General features: G+C 37.5%; 3 protein-coding genes across 3 annotated transcripts in view; 1 reads left to right on the top strand and 2 right to left on the bottom strand.

The window, feature by feature from the left end:
* LOC107713203 (fructose-bisphosphate aldolase C) overlaps positions 1 to 1856 on the bottom strand; it is a 14749-nt gene extending 12893 nt beyond the window's left edge. The window contains exon 1 of the mRNA XM_016518654.1: positions 1756 to 1856. The gene's annotated coding sequence lies outside the window, so the exon portion shown is untranslated. The remainder of the gene's footprint in view (positions 1 to 1755) is intronic.
* Positions 1857 to 3037: 1181 nt separating this feature from the next.
* LOC107713136 (putative serine/threonine-protein kinase F31E3.2) lies at positions 3038 to 8902 on the bottom strand (the record flags this gene model as incomplete). Its single annotated transcript, XM_016518570.1, has 9 exons — positions 3038 to 3635; positions 4335 to 4445; positions 4602 to 4690; positions 4883 to 4972; positions 5369 to 5396; positions 5501 to 5541; positions 6169 to 6276; positions 8501 to 8570; positions 8837 to 8902. Coding segments are annotated over 9 exons (942 nt in total), but the record flags the coding sequence as incomplete, so codon positions are not given.
* Positions 8903 to 12827: 3925 nt separating this feature from the next.
* mrm3b (mitochondrial rRNA methyltransferase 3b) lies at positions 12828 to 15951 on the top strand. Its single transcript, XM_016518587.1, has 4 exons — positions 12828 to 13260; positions 13628 to 13872; positions 13954 to 14121; positions 14952 to 15951. Exons 1-4 carry the CDS (start codon positions 12869 to 12871, stop codon positions 15488 to 15490), a joined length of 1344 nt encoding a protein of 447 aa, XP_016374073.1. The 5' UTR covers positions 12828 to 12868; the 3' UTR covers positions 15491 to 15951.
* The last annotated feature ends 3293 nt before the right edge of the window (positions 15952 to 19244 follow it).

Here is a 19244-nt window from a genome sequence, read left to right as displayed (position 1 = left end):
TTCTCAGAATTGCGAGTTTATATCTCACAATTATGATTTTATAACTCACAATTGCGTGTTATAGTCAGAATTGCGAGATATAAACTCGCAATTGTGAGTTAGTCCAATTTAAATTGTTTTTTTAATTAAGTCAGAATTGCGAGAAAAAAAGTCAGAATTGCGAGTTTTTATCTCGCAATTGTGACTTTATGTCTCGTAATTCTGACTTTATAACTCGCAATTGCGAGTTTATATCTCACAATTCTGAGAAAAAAGTCAGAATTGCGATAAAAAAAGTCAGAATTACGATATAAACTCACAATTGCGATAAAAAAAGTCAGAATTGCGAGATATAAACTCGCAATTGCGAGAAAAAAAGTCAGAATTGGGAGATATAAACTCGCAATTGCGATAAAAAAAGTCAGAATTGCAGAATTGTGAGATAAAAAGTCGCAATTACCTTTTTTATTTTTTATTCAGTGGCGGAAACGGGCTTCCATAAAAAACCTATCACATGCATTATCTTATCTTCAAACAGATATTATGCATGGAGAAATGTATTTTAATTTGTAAAAGATAAAAAAAATAAAAGAAGTACATAAAAGAATAAATAAAAGAGTCAAAGGCCACCGTTTAGAGAACTATACATCCTGAGCTTATCGTCAGTTCATTTCACCCGGAGCAGCACTATATGTACCCGCGGTGTCCTCAGAGAGGAGAGACACCATCCTCAGCACGTATACACGACACGCGAGAGGATGAGAACACAGCTCGCGTGATTCATCACACACCTTATGCGCCGTGACGCAACGCGATGCGAGCGCGCATTCTAGTTGCGTCGCTAGCGGTGTGGGTGGGATGTTAAAGCGTCCGAGGGCGACATTTCGGGTGAAGGACATCTTTGACTAAACCTAAATTTGATGTACATTATTTAAATATCTCTTTCGAGAGTGTGTGATGTTGTAAGGATGTGTTTAAAATCTCTACTTCATCACGTTAGCTCATCTCTGCTAGGCTAAGCTACAGTGATGTAGGACATGCCTACGTGCAGATCGGCCACACTCCCTTCTTCCGCAGACAGCAGCAGCATCCATGATGCTGTATAGACCTACACGTGCATATGATGCTTTAATTAGCATGTTCTGTGAAATAAACGCTGTTAAAATAGATTCGGTTTGTCGGGTTTCTGTTAGCTCTACTCTACATATACGGAAGAGAGATGGTGATAATGATGTGTTCACCCATGCTCAGGGTGACATTGAATGTCATGAATGTCGACCCCTTACGATCATTGCAGACCCCTTTTAACATTGCACATACAAAGCTGAACAGATTTGGTGCTTTACATCTAATTACAAAAGAAAAATGATTCTGTTTATCTCTTTATATAGTTGATTTTTGAGTGTTTGAACCCTTAAAAACGAACATTTCACACCGACGGCTTTTATATGTTTGACGTATTTGCTATAAACACTGCTAAAACGTATTTATCATTGTCCCATGATGGAGAAGTCCTTCGATAAGTAAATGAGACAACCACCTGTCGGATCATACATATTTACTTCTGACACTCAATGCAAAGCAAACAACTGACGTTGCACTATTAATATAGCAAATATTTTAAATAAAATTACAATAGAAATTAACAAAACTACATTTAACGACAAAAATGGTCTGTTTACAAAACGAGTAAATGACATGTCATTTAAGAAAGCGGCAGTGTCCCTATAATTAAAAAATATATATATATTTTAAATAAACAATTCAATCACTTACCTGTTTAGAAGAGTGATGCAACAGATGCCCTAACTGTCGACAGCCTCCTGTTTCAATGCCGCAACGCAACGTGACCACTTAGAAAAACCAACCCGCCTAGGGGCGTGGCTTTGGTCACGACCTTATTGTAATAACAATGAATATTCATGAGTCTTTAAAGTGACCTCGCGCGTCACCGCCAGCACTTTTGTGAAATCAAATTAAAATGTGATAGAAATAATGATACTTTTTATATATTCAATATAAAAACATAAAAGAATAGAAAGAAAGAAAGAAAGTGAATATTTGCCTACAACAATTTTTTTTCTTACAAAACATGTCTATTAATTAAATATGCAATGCTTACTACATATACAAACCAATAAATGATTGGTTCTATTTAAACACAAAACACTCTATTTACTTAGTATGGAAAAGTGTTTAAAAATATCTCTTCTTATATTAGAGAGATTTAGAGAGAGATCAACAGCTCAATAATAGCAGAAGCTGACACTACAATACTGTGACGCTGGTGGGTGGGGCTTCAGAAATAACCACATACAGCATTGATTACAATATTGCATAAATATATATTTTTTAACTACATTATTTTCTTTATTCTTTGCTTAGTATTTAATAAAGGATCACTGGTGTCAGGCATTCTGGGCATAAAACAAATACTGTCATCTCAGGCTGAAAAGGTTATTCATGCGTACATGGGCATCCAACCAGGCCCTCAGCAGTTGTTAAAACAACAGTATGAACAATAAAGCCAATAGGAAAATTAGTATAACACATAACCACAGTCCCTTTCCCACAGTATCAGTCCACAGTACATTATGGAAAAAAATGCACAGTGCTGAGCATATAATGTTATATAAAAGTAAAAATATCCACTTGACAATCTGATCCTTTTAGCATTAAAGTGTATTCCTGAGGGTTTGTGAAGCTTTCAAAACATTATAAACTAGGAAGAACTGAATTTATGGTATGTTTGTTTAATGAAAATGCAGTGATGGCATATTAATGAGGACAAAATAGTCAAATAACGTCAAAGGATATGAGGAACTATGAACCACATTTCACTAAATGTCTCAACAAAAGGTAAGGAATTCAACGCAAGGATTAGAGTGTCTCAATAAGAAATACACTTAACAACCAAATTCCTTCACAGAAGAATAACCTGCTATAAAAAGGTCCACCTAAAAAAATGAAAATTCTGTCCTCGTTTACTCACCCTCATGTCATTCCAAGCCTGTATTTGAGTTTTTTTCTACTGCAGAACACTAGAGAAGTTATTTTGAAGAACGCTGGCAACCAAACAGTTTCCGTTTTTACTGACTTCAATTGTATTTTTTGTACATTCAATGGAAGTCAGCTGTGCAGTAACCAACATTCTTGAAAATATCTTGTTTTGTGTTCCACAGAAGTTAATCATACAGGTTTGGAATGATGACAAAATTGTCATTTTTGGGTGGACCATCCCTTGAAGTATTCCTTCTTGCCCCACGTGCTTCTGAGGTGTCTGATTTTAAAACTCCCGACAAAATTGTCTTAAAAAGTTAAACAAACACTTCTCTTTGGGAAGCATCGTCCTGAGGTACATGGCTTTGCATGAGTGCTTCTACCCGCTCCATGTTGGCCAGAGTCGGGGAAAGGTCTGGAGCGGTGGGTGTGCACGGTGAGGTTAAGAGAAAGTCACAGTCAAAGTTTGGGAAGGGCTCCAGGGTCAGGCCTCGACGGGCTTTGGCAGGGCGGTCAGGCCGGTTCTTCAGCTCCAGGATCAGCTCCATGGGGGTCTTTTGGAGCAGGTGGGAATCAAACGGTGTGCCGCGGAAAAAGGTTTGCCGCTTGAAGCGTTCCAGTGTCCGAAGGCGACGTGCTGGAGTCTTACAAAGAAGCTGAGGAGAGGAAAGATTGGTTCAAATGATTAAATAAATGGATCTCAATGTCTCAAACTGTGCTCAGAATCGCCAAGATCCCAGCAATCAAAAATCACAGCTTTTAGTATGAACTCTCATCAGAAGTTCTACATTTTGAAGGGACAATTCATCCGAAATTGTTACGTGACGAAAAGTCTAGCATCATTTACTCACTCTCATGTTGTTCCAAAACTGTATGATCTTCTGTGGAACATAAATGAAGATATTTTCAGACATGTCTCAGAGTTTGTTGTCCATAGAATTGAAGTCAATGGGGTTTAGTGTTGTTTGGTTCCCTTCAAACTAGTGTTTCACAGAAGAAAGGTTTGGAGGAACACAAGGGTGAATAAATGACGACAGATTTTTTGGGTGAACTATCCCTGAAAATCTTAAAATAATCTGACTCCTTTTTATTCAGAGAATTTGATGAGACTTAAAACTGAAAGCTGGTTTGTAACTGATGACTTTGGGATCTTAGCAATTCTGAACACAGTTTGAATAAATGATGACAGAATAATGTACTATCCCTTTAATTTTTTTGAACTCTATACTCTTACTAAATGTAAACAATGATCTCATTTAAGTCTTTAATTTTTAGGGTTTGCAGAGAAACAACTGAGACACTTTTGACTGACACAATTTGAACATTTTGGCAAGTAAACCAAGTCCAGGTCTCACCTCTGTAAGCAGGAGAGCAAAAGGAGGAGAAAAGTTTTTTGGCATCTCATATAGGAAGCTGCGTACTCTCCTCAGCATGCTACAGTGATCTGTCTCTGGAGACACAGGAAACTGAGACAAACATGGAGGGGGAGGGGAGTTCAGAATGACTTGGCAGAAAAAACACATCTATTCACACAGAAACACACAAACGGTTATTTTTTCCCACAATAGGCCGAAAACACAACATGTTGGTGCAAATATGCATGTATGTGCATTTGTCCTTACCTTTCCAGTGGCCAATGCAAAAAGAAGGATGCCGAGAGACCACCAATCAGCTGCGTGGTTGTAGGGACCACCGCTAAGGACTTCAGGAGCTGAAGAGACAGATTTCTTAAGAATCCTGTTTACATTCCAACATATAGCTAGCATATAAACTTCCTTTCATTAGCTCAGCCATAAATATCATTAATGGCTCATTTTGCGTTTCAAGAGACTATTTATGTATATTATTCCACATAAGTCAAAGTTATCATTTGTTTTAATTTCTTCTTTTATTACAGATTTACCCATGTATTGGATTGTCCCACAAATAGTGAACGCCCTTCCTCCACGCTCCAGACGCCGGGACAAACCGAAGTCAGCCAGTCGTAGATGGCCTTTAATAAAATATCAAAAACCCACACATTCACATAGTAACACTAGAAGATTTACATAATAATAATTCATATTTTTATATTATGAACATATACAATTTATGATTAGATGGTTGTTTGATGTCATTTGAGTTTTATAAGCCATATTTCACTTTGATGTCATATTTTCATTTTCACATTTTAACAAACAAATATTGAATTATTATGAATTTTGAAATCAGTGGATTGGATTATTTGTTTAATTGCTATTATGATATCCTGTTTGTGTAAATACTCTAGCTGTATTCTTTGGCCTGGAAGCCTGAAGCTTGGATGTTCTGGAACATTCCATGTTTACAAAAACCAAGCAGACACCTACTGCCCTCCACTGGCGGGACTACAGAACACAGACTGCCTTACCCTGATCTGTTAGAAGGACATTCTCCATCTGTTCAAAATACAACACAGAATGTTTTTAAGGCATTTAAGAGTTCATATTCATTACCTAAGGTCATTAAATTAAAACATCATTACATTCAAAACACAGAATACCTTCACATCACGATGGATGATTGCACAATCATGAAGGAACCCTATAAAACATGATATTTAAAGTATTATTTTGATAAGCATTTATAGCTATTGTACTTGAGCAAAAATTGCTTGGCATAAAATGTCCATGGAGGTTTTTTGTTTGTGTGTGTGTGTGTGTGTGTGATTTTAGGTTGAAATAATTCTATTATATTATATTAAAATTATACAGTATACACCGCTGTTCAAATGTTTGGGGTCAGTAAGATTTTTGGAAAAGACATTAATACTTTAATTCAGCAAGGACGCATTAAATTAATCAAAAGAGTGACAGTAAACACATTTGGAATATTACAAAAGATTTATTTTGCAAATAATTGCAGTTTAAAAGGATCCAGCGGTTATCGTGGTTTCAACAAAAATATTAAGCAACTGTGATAATAATAATTGTTTCTTGATCACCAAATCAACAAAATAAAACATATTAAGACTGGCTGCTGAAAATTCAGCTTGGCATCACAGGAATAAATTACATTTTAAAACATTCAAACAGAAAACAATGATTTTAAATTGTAACAATATTTCACAGCATTACAGTTTTCATTGCATTTTTGACCAAATAAGTGAAACCTAGGTGAACATAAAAGACTTGTTTCAAAAGTTTTTTCTTGTCATATAGATTTGCTTACCTAGAGCAGAACCTAATTCAGCAGCAAACACTTTTACCACATCCTCTCCAAACTGACCAATCATCACCCAGTATGTGTACAAGTCCCCTGTGCTGCAGTAATCACACACTAGAGAGGGAATATTCAGAAACGAACCATATAAACAGCGCCTGAATGTGCAAATCCCAAATATAGACAAACACAAAAATCCAACTCAAACAGGCTAAGACCAGAGAAAACATCTGTCACTTGACCAGATTCATAATTCATCAGTCAAGACCATCTGTTTCTAACAGTTATGCCCTCATCCAGACCACTGACTGGTAAAACATCATGGTCAGATTAAGTACAGAACACTCTGTGTTATAACATAGGAACTTAAGCTTGATATAAAGAAATCCCAATAGTGGTCTAGACTGAATTAAGCGTAAAAATAGGAGTAAAACAGTGCAGGCTGTAAATGAAGGAATCAGGTGGTAATCAAAGGAAGTGACACAATCATCATAACTTTAGTTAGGAGAAAGCATTCAAGGGGTGAACATCATAGTGGAAGAAGTAAACTGACTTTCACAAATGCAGTCAGGATCACTGGGAAACCAAACACTGGGGGGAAAAAGGACTTGAGGTTTAGAGTGTGGAGTCCTAATAAGTGGGCCCAGATTGAATCTGTGGATTTTTTGGCATTGTCTACACTGATTTTCATCTATCTATCTATCTATCTATCTATAGACTTTAAACATTCAAGCTTCAAGTATTCAAGATTTCTGGTCAGGCTTTCTCAAGCCAAAATTATTTAAGTTATTTTTGAACTACACAAGTTTGTCTAGATGAACCTATCTAGTTCAAAAGACTTTGGGCCACTTTACATGCTAATGATATATAACAACTTAGTAGGACTAATTTGATTTTCAACTGTAGATGGTTGTTTAGCAAAAAAAAAAAGTAGGCCGTCATGAAATCAGCACCATGGATAGCACCCATATTCTATACAACTGTGGTTCACAACTGGTCCTGCAGGGACATTTTGTACGTTTCTCTCATCTGACACACTCAGTTCAGTTCATAAAGTTCTCTGCTAACAATCTGATGATCTCAATGTGCTGAGCAGTGGGTTTCCTGCACTGGAGTTGAGAACCACTGCTATAAAACATGATTTGCTTTCATTCTTTGGAATTTGGGAACTCTCTCTCTCTCTGATACTCTGTACACAGTGTGCCACACAGAATAAAACATAAATAAAAATCAATTAAAAGTGGAGTGTTTTACACTTTCTCTTTTCCCAGCATTTGTTGAGCGTTATGACACAGCAGCATTAGCTTGACCAATGGCTATGAATATGAAGTGGGATTATCTGTTTGGCCAAACGATGGCAGGTGAGAGGAGTGTTTGGTAAAATTGTTAGAAGAACAAACATTTTTACACTCTTCACCTTTAATGTCATATATTTAATAATTATTAGGCACAACAACTCTGAAATATAAACCTGTAAACTTTTCAACATAGATCATTCACTAACGTTCAAAAGTTTGGGGCACTTTTTTAAAAGAAATGAATGCTTTAATTCAGCAAAGACACATTAAATTGATCAAAAGTAATATTAAAGACTTACAAAAGATTTCTATTTCAAATAAATGCGGCTCTTTAGAACTTTTTATTCATCAAAGAATCCTGAAAAAAATGTGTCATGGTTTTCTCAAAAATATTCAGCAGCGCAACTGTTTTCAACACCGATAATAAGAAAAAAAAAAGTTTCTTGAGCACCAAATCAGCATATTCAAATGATTTATGAAAGATCGCGTGACACCGAAGACTGGAATAATGGCTGCTGAAAATTCAGGAAAATACTTTGAAAACAGTTATTTTAAATTGCAATAATATGTCGTCGCCGATAGCCTCGTGCTTAGTGCGCCAACATATACAGCGCAACTGTGCTCACGGCGACCCGAGTTCGATTCCCACCCCCCTCTCTCTACCCAATACTTTCCTGTCATCTCTCCACTGTCCTGTGACTGTCTGAATAATAAAGGAATAAAAAGCCCAAATATCTATATATATATAAAAATTGCAATAATATTTCACAACATTGCTGTTTTTACTGTATTTTTGATCAGATAAACACAGCCTTGGTGAGCAAAAGAGACTTTAATAAACTTCAATGTATCATTTCGGATTATATGTCCTCCTCACAGCTTCTCACAGAATAAAAAAAGAGTTCAGGTGGAATAATAGTTTGTAGGAGCTCCAGGGAGGTTTTGTGTCAGGGCCACATGGCACTTGGTGTGAGGGAAGACTGATTTAGTGGTGGGAAAGGCAGGAGGAGAATTGGGGCAGGGGTGCATTCTGAATCACTCACTAATGTAGATGTGCCGCTGGGTCTGCCAGCAGTCCTGCAGGTCGTGGACAAAAGGGTGGTGGACCTGACGCTGCAAAGCAACAGTACGACAACAAGAGCACAGGTACAGTGAGTCATAAACCTCTGAGGTTTTGAACTCGACCTCTTCATGTACCAGGGTGATAAAGACACCTGCTTATATTCATCCTAGCTCTCTTCCAGTGAATTTGCATCTACTAAAACACAAACCATCTCAATTTCCATTTACGACATAAGCTAGGAGTCAGTGGCTGTAAAAGATGACACTGACCATTAGACCTGATAAAAATGATGACATCGTAGAACATTGAGGCTCACCTGGACTATTACTTCCTCCTTAGACTGCTCCAAAACTCCCAAGCGCAAAATCTCAGATTTCGGAATAACCTACATTAGACAAAAAAACACAAATGGTGAATAAGCATTACTGTGTCACAATGACAGGCCGTTTATTCTTCCTCACGAAGAGGACCAGTTCAAAGTTTAGGGTCAGCAAGATATTGTTTTTTTGTAAGAAATAGCCTATATTTTTTTCAGCAAGGATGCATAAATGTGTTCAAAAGTGACAATAAGGACATTTATAATACAAAAGATTTCTTTTCATGCTTTCCACAAAAACATTAGGCAGCACAACATGTTTCTTGAGCATCAAATCAGATCATTTGACACTGAAGACTGAAGTAATGATGCTGCAAATTCAGCTTTGCATCACAAGTTTAAATTACATTTTAAAATAATATAAAAATAGAAAACAGTTATTTTCAAATGTAATATTATTACACATTATTACTGCTTTACTGTATTTTTGATCAAATAAATGCAGCCTTGGAGAGCATAAGAGACTTCAAAAACAAAAATTTTACAGAACCCAAACCTTTGAACGATAGTATACAATAAGTGCTCAGGAATGGATGGCTCCTTGTCACAAATCATTCTATGTGATCCGATTCGTAATGGGTTGATTCGGCAGAGACCAGCTGGGAGAGAAATCCCCACAGCAGAGAGAAATCCCCGCCATCTGGATATTTGTGACTGCTCCTCCGACCCTGTACACTGCTGTGAACGAATGTCATTAAATAATAATTACATGGTTACTCATATTCCAGCGATGACCTATTTTTGTTAACATGCTCTTGGATGTCTCTCTAACTGTGGATACTATTCTTTTATTTAAAATAAGAATAAGAAACTGAATAAATATACAAGAGGAAAATAATGGGTTATAAACAACATAGTTTAAGGAGAAATTTTTAAAATAAATTTGGTAATTTAAAATTAACTGTTCTTCTGTTGTGTCCCTACACCAGAGAGAATTATGGAAGAATAAATATGGACACATACTACATTTTGTGTAGTATGTGTGTGAGTGTGTGTGTATGAGAGAGAATGAGTGAATAAAATATCCTTCTGTAAAATATCACAGCAAACTGATTTCAAACTCATGCTCATGGAATTTTGGGAGCAAAAATGTAAAAAGACGTTATAATGCAGTCCATGGCAAATGGAAGTATTTTTGTTCCCTGAACAGAGTTCAACAGTGTCATTACCGCAACATAATTGGCAGTGGTGAAATTAACAGTGTGCAGTGGTGAAGTGATGAATTTATGAAAAACAGATGCGTACAGTCAGTTTGAAATACACTGAATATCCCATAAAATCCAATGTACATTTAAAAAGTTTTTAAATAAGAAATATCAAGTCAAAACTGCCCATAGTCAAGGAATCACCATAATATTCATATTAATTAAAGTAGATGACACGCTTTTCCCTTGGCTTTTGCTTTCAGTCAAATCCACACAAATGTAAAATGGCTATGCATTTATTAACTATAAATATGTATTTAAACTAAATGTAACGACCTACTTATAAAAACACTGTTTTATAGTTTCCCTCTAGTTGAACAGAAAATAAATATAATACATAACACAATTTTATATAACAAACTTATGTTTTTTTTCAATAAATATGACTTAAATGCCCTAATTAGATTTAGCTTCTACAAATAAACATGCATTGCTTAACTCTTAACAAGTACAGATCAAACATCCAGAGCACAGGCTGTACACACAATGTTTCCAACTTTTCTCACCACTCTTACCAAGAAAATAATTTAAAGAACTAACCTTGCTGTTTTTGCTAGCATCGGTACCCATCACATTTGTCGTTTGCGTGAAATATTAGTTGAATCTTAAATACTGTTCATCCATGTTGTCGCTTGTAGTTTCAGTGTCAATGAGTGACAGAGCACTACCACCAACGTGCATTACTGTTATAATCGCTCGAATATGGACAGGACAAGAGCTTTTACATTATGTCTCACATTGAACTATACAGGTGAACTCATCTTCTACCGAATCGTTTTCAGTCTGACAGACATGGCGACAAAAACAAGATAATCTCCGACAGCATCGACGAATACTGCGCAGCCTCCCACGTTACTGTCACCCAATCGGATTTCTTGGCGAGTTGTTAGACCACGCCCACTCCAGCGCCCACTCGAAACAGTATCAGGAGCTGAAACACGACGTTATTAAACATTAAGTACCACAGAGTCATGCTTTCTGTTAATTCATAGTTATATCTAAGCATTGTTATTATATTCACTCTTAAAAATAGGTTCTTTATTGATGGTTCCATGAAGAACCCTAACCATCCGGATCCATTGCACAAAAGGTTCTTTAAAATATTGTTCAAAGGAAGGTTCTTTGGGGAACCTAAAATAGTTCCTTCCTTTATTTTTTAGATTTTACATACAGTTTTGGGGACTCACAGCACTGCAATTCCTCTACAAAGGGGAACCATATGTGGCTCCTTAGGTGAGGCTTTTCAAAAACAAAAATAAATGCTAAAAATAATTATATAGCTACTTTTTTCTCTTTTTTTTTCTCTCTTCAAATAATTTGTAGCCTATGTAGGCTAATGTATAATGTAATAAGTATCTAATCAAGGCCTACAGTATGCTAATTTTTATTTACTCTTGATATTTAATTTCAATATTTAAATTATACATTAAAAGTCATGTATATAAATATCTATATTTAAATATAATCATAAACAAATGTTTTATTAGTATACATATTGTGATAGAAGGCATTTTAACAATCTGCAATTATGACATTAATTTCAATATTTCGTAATGAAACTTTGCAATTTTTCATCCCATAGGATATATATTAAAGGGGTCATGACAGGAGAAACCAAATTCCCATGGATCTTTTGACACAGAAGAGGTCTTTGTATGCTTAATACATCCTGCAAGTTTCATAACTTAAAATGTCCTCATCGTCAATAAAAAAAAAGAGCATTTATGTAATAACCCTCAGAGAGCAGCTAATTTTGGATCCGAGGTGCAAGGAGTCATCATCCAGGCAGGTTTTTGCATAAAAACTGCCTCCAGAGCAACACATTGATGAACAGTCTTCTTCTCACCATAGGCCCCACCCACTGGCGTTCAGCCACTTAAAGGGTTAGTTCACCCAAAAATGAAAATTAGCGCATGAAAGCATCCTAGGTGTATATGACTTTCTTCTTTCAGACGAATCCAATCGGAGTTATATTAAAATTGTCCTTGCTCTTCCAAGCGTTAGAACGGGAGTAGGTGGGTGTTTTTGTTCAACAGTCCAAAAGTAGTTAAATAAAGCATGCGCATCCATAATAAAATGGGCCTCACACGGCTCCGGGGGGTGAATATCACACATGCAATAGCGAGGGGGCATTGATACTGTTTCCTATGCAATGACATTAGCCAATCATAACAGCGCTGATTACTGATAATAAGCCTTAGGACCCGCCCCTTAAAACCACAGGTTGTTGTAGAGAAAGGGTCAGAATGAGGTTGAAAATAATATTTTTTCCATATATTTATTAATTTATTGTGCAAAAAAACTTGATTAACATAATAAGTAAACCTCAAGGAACATATTAAAATAAAAATAAAAAATCCATATTGACCCCTTTAAGGCTACTCCACTAAAGTTGTATATTTAAACCACTTATAGATCACTGAGAAAAACAATTAGGCTAATGAAAATCAAACTGAATCAGTGGACGTTTTATATATATTTCATGTAGTGATCAATGCATTTCTATAAGAAGTTATTTTATAATATTTTACTATGAATAAATGTAAGTTAAATATTAATAATAATAAGATATTACATATAATTTTTTTTGTTATTTATTTTATTATTAATAATATGATTATTGCCTTTTTTTTCTCCTTGAATTATGTCAATCCCATAAGCACGTATTCTATTCCACACTCCAGTCCAGTCGGTGGCGGTAATGCACCTACAAGTTGGTTTGCCAATAAACACCAAAGAAGAAGAAGAAGAAAATTCACTTGTCAAGATGGCGACGCGCATTGTAAGCATGCGATTTTTGGCCACAATATTTCAACCAGTATTGACATTGCGATGTCATTGCGTAAATATCAAAAGATATGTGCGTAAACGCATTGGTGTGTCTGGCTCAATTTCAGTGAAAGGATCTATAGAAAATTCGAAACAAGTCGTCAGTCAAAACGAACATTTATTACAAGACAACATTTTCAGAAACCCTAAAAAAGACAGCGTTCAACGACCCGACAACATCTCGGATTCAGTACAGTTCTCACAATTACCTCGGGAGAAGGTGATAAACGCAGACCTCCGCGACAATCATCAGCCCACCACATTGTCCCGTTTTGGAGAAGTTGATGGTTTGTTGTATGAGAAAGCACAACCTGGGGACAAGAGTTTGACGTGAGTAAAATATTGACATTTGTTGCTACATGATTCGTGCCCGAGAATACAAAGAACTACAAATGTTTTTGTTTTGTTTCGTTTTTTGCAAAAACTAATTTAAAGATAAAATTGAATATGCAAGAAATGAGTATGAAGACAAAAGTGTTGACAATTTTGTCAACTTTAAATAATTCTGAATGGCAAGCTATTTATTAATAAATTCTGGGGGGGAAAAAATTCAAAAACTCCGTTGTAAAAGGCTTTCTGTAGCAAACTTAATGTAGTCACTTAAGGTTGTGAAAAATTAATAGTGTATCTTGCATCTTGTGGATGTTGTTTTCACTGTTAAATGTCATTTGACATTTAATCTCCATTGTATATGCAGGAGGTTGGTCAGCATAGCTCGATCTAAGAAGCTTCGGGAGCAGCAAGGTAAAGTTGTTCTGGAGGGAAAGCGTCTTATACGCAGCGCTCTGGATGCAGGGGCCGTAGCGCAAACTGTTTATTTCAGTTCAGTGGATGCACTGCGGGAGCTTCCCCTGGATAAACTCGGCCATACCAGCATTGTGAAAGTCAGAAAGGAAGATCCTAAAATCTGGTCTGATCTTGACACCTCAAAAAACATAATAGGTAAGAGACCTGCATTAGCAAAACAAAACATATGGTCCCGCTCATACAGCAGCACCTTCATTTGATATTTTCTAATTGCAGCCATATTCAAACGGCCCGAAGCATCCCATTTAACATTCTCAGAAGAAAAGTATGGCAAGCCTGTGCCTCTGACACTGATTTGTGACAATGTGAGAGACCCTGGAAACCTGGCCGCAGTGTTACGCTCTGCTGCTGCCGCCGGGTGTCACAGTGTGCTGCTCACTAAAGGTATCAGCAAAGCTAAGACATTCTCAATTTATTTACTTATGAAACTTTTATCTTTAAAAAAATAATGAACTAATGCCCATTCACACCAAGAATGATAACTATAATGATAACAATAGATATATAGTTGTAATAATCATTCTAATCTAACAGAATAGCTGAGTCCACATCACAACTATAATGGTACTTGATGCATGATGTATAATGTACTTGGATGGTTTACTATTTCCGGTTGAAAATCGAAATGCAGATCCATGAACACTCTAGCTGCATCTCATTTTGGAGACTGTTATTCCTTGTGAGGTGTAAAATACTGTCATTTATAAAAAAAAAAATTATTTAAAATGCACCCTTCAAATGCGACATCGGGAGGATGCAGCCTCTGAAATGAGATGCTGCTCTAATAGCTAATATTACCCATATAACCCTTTGCACATTGGATGAGGATTTGATTATAGCTATGTACGCAAATAAAAAGTCTTAAAAAACTATCAACATGGTGGATATGTGTGACAGACAGTTATGTAGAGAAAGAGGTTTGAGTGATTAATAATCAATATCTAACCTAATGATATCTGCGTTATATTTTATCTTCAACAACACTGTATTCTTTTTAAATATCAGAAATTATTAGTTAAATTAATTCGACGTTTCAAATGGTCTGATATTTTTATTTACATTCATTTAGATATTTACTTTCATATATTATATTAAGCAGTGATTACGTGACATTTATTTTACAGTTGAAACTTGATATTGATTTTATTGTTTTTATTGATTATCTATTGATTTTTAGTTTTGTTTATAATTAAATTCTGGCAATCTCCCCTCAGGATGTGTGGATGTTTGGGAGCCCAAAGTTCTTAGGGCAGCCATGGGCGCTCACTTCCGTCTCCCTGTAATCCCAAGCCTAACATGGAGTGATATTCCAAGTCACCTGCCCAAAACAGCAACCATTCACGTAGCCGACAACTGCAGCACCACCTTGACTGAAGATAACAATACCGTAATCCCTCAACAACAGAAAAAGCCTTCTGATTACGGTTGGGTCAGAGGACATCAGTACCCAAGGAAGGTGGAATATGAGGATGATGATTTCTGTGGCTTTGAGGATTATGATAGTGGCAAATCCCTCGAGACGCAGTATTATTACATTGACTGGGTTGCTAGGCACACAGGTCTTGTAATTGGTGGAGAATCACACGGTCTGAGTCGGGAGGCTTTGCGATTGGCTGAGAGGACTGGAGGACGGAGGTTACTGATCCCCATGGTATATGGTGTGGACAGCCTGAACTCTGCCATGGCTGCAAGTATTTTGCTTTTTGAAGGAAGGAAGCAACTGCTATCACTGGCTGAGAAAATAAGAAGTTGACAGAGACCACAGCTTCGTGAAAAAAGATGATAACGCCATGCAATCATTACATAATGTTATGTAATATAAACACATCCAGTATGTTTTTCTGTGTGATATTTAAATATTTGTATGTAAATAAGGCCTTTTGATCTGACTGGAATTCATTCATTCAAAATGGAAAAATACTATTGATTTATGAGTAAAAAAAATAAATAAAATCAATTTCCATGTCCTCAGTATTGAAATAAACCATTTCAAAATTATGGCTGCAGTATGTTTTGGGAGTAAGACTTGACTGGGGGGAAAAAATGTTTTAAATACACTTGGATTGCAGGCCAAGTGCATGATATATGCAAGGACACTATAAAGAGACATTATGTAAAGCACGGTTCAATTTGCGATTACTACATCATAACCAGAAGTTCTATGGAAGCATATATGTAGCAATATTCAACTTAAAATACAAAATGGCAATGCAATATGTAAAACAGCAACGTATTTTTGTATTTACATGCACATTTTCCATTACATATGTGTAACGTTTGGTGTATAATAAAAATTAAATTACATAATGTACATCTGCCATTTCCCACACTAGTTTTAATGTAAATTAAATAATGTTTAATTATGTAAATTAAATACATGTTTTAACGCTTTATAAGTTGCAAAATTAACATTAACTCTTTCCCTGCCAGCGTTTTTTTTTTTAAAGTTGCCAGCCACCGCCAGCATTTTTTATGATTTTCACCTAAATTTGACGGCCCTCAGAATATGTTCTGCTATGAATATATGAACATATTATATATCAAAATAAAGAAACGAGCCTCTGCTTTTAAACAACAACAAAAAAGTTTTCTGTCTTCATGTTTTATCACCACTTGAATACACAGGTTTCATCAGAAATACAACATTTTGGACAAAAAACAGAAAAATGCATTAAAAAAAAAAAGTAGTGCATTTTCAAGCAAAATACATTCAGATGTCATATTCTTTCACCTGTAAATTATTATATGAACAACTGAAATTGCATTCAATAAACAGAACAAACAGACACACACACACACACATATAGGCTTCATACATACATATACATAGGCCTACATATATATATATATATACACACAACCGAGAAAAATTAATTTTTATCAAAGTAGTGCTCAATCAAGCAAAATACATTCAGATGTCATATTCTTTCACCTGTAAATTATTATATGAACAATTGAAATTGCATTCAATAAACAGAACAAACGGACACACACATATAGGCTTCATACATACATATACATAGGCCTACATATATATATATATATACACACACAGTATAGATCACGCACACACATACACAGATACATATTCAGATTGACAGGTTATCGGTCTATCCACGACACAACCTCACTGACTACTTCGTCCCGATCAAATTCAAAATGGTCAAAACATTATCTACATATATGATCTACATTTTCTCGGATCCTTCCGTTTATGCTGATCGTTTTGTATTCACACCCGGAAGTCTCGTAACTCATTCAGGACATGCGCTAGGGCTTTCCTTACCGTAATACACCTAGAACACGGATTGCCGTAAAAACTGGTCTTTGGCGGGGAAGCGCTGTCTCTTAATTGACGAGATGGCGGGGAAAGAGTTAAAATGTATTACCCAAACTGATGGGATATTTTTATCATGTCCAAGCAAAGACTGTAGTAAAATTTTCTTTAAATGTCATTTTTCTTAAATGCATTTACACTAATGGATAGGACACTTGGGGTTGCATATTCATTAAAATATGATAAATATAGCAAAATGCAGTCTGGATTTCAAAATGCACTCTGAGCCAATGGTATTTACATGCCCACACGATACTTCATCATTAAAATGCATTACCAGAACTAGATAAAGAATCCCTTCTTCTAGTAAAATCGTTGTATGATCCACTTCCATTGAGAGTCCTAACACCTCCAAGCAACAGGAAATTCCTCCAGAAAACCAGGCGTTCCGAGATGTCTTCAGCAAGCAACTGGCAACCAAGCTACCACCACATTGGCCATGGGACTGTGCAATCGACCTCCTGCCTGGGGCTACATTTCAATATGGTAAAGTCTACCCACTGTCCATCCTGAAACAAAAGGCCATGGAGGAGTATATCGAGGAGGCTCTCAAGCAAGAATTCATCTGTCCATCCACTTCCCCTGCCTCTTCGAGTTTATTTTACGTGGGTAAAAAGGACAACAAAAATGCTCTGAAGTCCCAAATGGTCAAGTTCTGGCACCCTTTTCCTCTGGTTCTGGCAGCCCTGGAGAAGTTATGGAGAGCTCGCATCTTTACAAAGTTGGACCTGCGGAGAGATTATAACCTCATTAAAATCCCAGAGAGTGATGAGTGGAAGACAGCTTTTGTAACACCATCACGCCACTACGAATATCTCGTTATGCCGTACGGACTGTCCAACTCACCCTCCGTATTCCGGGATTCGTGAACGAGGTGTTACTTCATCATTTCATCATCGTCTATATTGATGATATCCGGTGGCTCCAGCAGTCTCCCCCATGCCCCCCCATTTCCCCCCTGGGGAAAACCCCCACGCTGTGGGATCCAAGGGGTTCCGTTACCTCCAGACCTGGGAGCAGGAATAGGATGAGGGAGAGGAGGAAGAGAGGAAGCAGAGTTGGAGAGAGTGAGGTTAGGGAGGGGCTCGCCGACCCCGGGGCATGCCACTAGATGATCCTCAGCCAGCTGGATGACCTGATTCAACGACACCGGGCGGTGGCACTGAACCCACTCGGCCGTTCTTCATGGAAGCCGAGCCATGAACTGCTCCAGTACCACCAGATCGATCACTCCCTCGACATCGTGTCTCTCAGCCATCAGCCACTTGCGGCACGCGTCCCGGAGCTGTTGGGCCATGACGAAAGGTCGGCCGCTATCCCTCAGGTCCACTGAGCGGAAGCGCTGGTGATGTTGCTCAGTGGAGCGACCGACCCGTTAGAGGATGGCCCGCTTCAAGTCGTCATAGGCCAGGAGGTTCGCGACAGGAAGCTGTTGCGCTGCCACCTGTGCCTCCTCAGACAGCAGCAGGATCAAGCGCACTGGCCACTGGCTGCGCGCCCACCCACACGCCTCCGCTGTTTTTTCGAAGAGGTCCACAAATGCCTCTGGGTCATCTTGTGGACTCATCTTCGTCAGCGGTACGTGGGCAACGGTGGGGGCTGCGTCGGGGCCGACCTCCCGGCCAAGCAAGCTCCGGAGAACCCGCCGGTCCTCTTCCTGTGCTTGAACCAGCAAGCGGAAGCGGTCCTCTTGCTCCAGCTTGAGGTCCATCAGCGCAGAGTGACTTAACCAGCTCCGCAAGCGGCGTTGGAGGTGCTGGCTGCAGGGCGGTGTGTTGACTTCTTATGCTGCCTTCACGTGCTATCGGAAATTTCCTATTTCCCACTTATTAAGTCGTGATTACGAGCTTGTCGTATTCAAGTGCTTTAATGTCGGAAAGAATAAAATGTAGCATCCCATTGGTTGACTATCATTCACCGCGCTACACATGCAGTGTGCTGACAATTCTGGAATTTCGGTCAAATACATGCTTATTTCACTGCTTATAAAACATACAATATGCTTCGAATGATCGTTCATATCTAGCCTATAAATACACTACTTTAGCGACAAGACAAAGGGATGTAGTTGTTGTGAGAACAGCATTGACAGCAGCAATGGTTGTCCCCTCCACCATGTTTAAAGATTATGACCCGCCCAACTCGGAAACTCTGGTATCAAAATTATTTC

This window comes from Sinocyclocheilus rhinocerous, unplaced genomic scaffold, assembly GCF_001515625.1.
Source record: "Sinocyclocheilus rhinocerous isolate Xijiao unplaced genomic scaffold, SAMN03320098_v1.1 scaffold387, whole genome shotgun sequence".
NCBI classification, from domain to species: domain Eukaryota; kingdom Metazoa; phylum Chordata; class Actinopteri; order Cypriniformes; family Cyprinidae; genus Sinocyclocheilus; species Sinocyclocheilus rhinocerous.
The sequence above is the reverse complement of the archived record's forward strand: the minus strand, read 5'-3'. Positions and strand labels throughout refer to the sequence as shown.

Excerpts from the sequence above, each read along its gene's own strand:
- mrm3b (XM_016518587.1), top strand. The coding sequence starts at position 12,869 with ATGGCGACGCGCATTGTAAGCATGCGATTTTTGGCCACAATATTTCAA. Across the intron at positions 13,261-13,627 it reads CCTGGGGACAAGAGTTTGAC|GAGGTTGGTCAGCATAGCTC; the intron begins GTGAGTAAAATA and ends TTGTATATGCAG. Across the intron at positions 13,873-13,953 it reads CACCTCAAAAAACATAATAG|CCATATTCAAACGGCCCGAA; the intron begins GTAAGAGACCTG and ends TTCTAATTGCAG.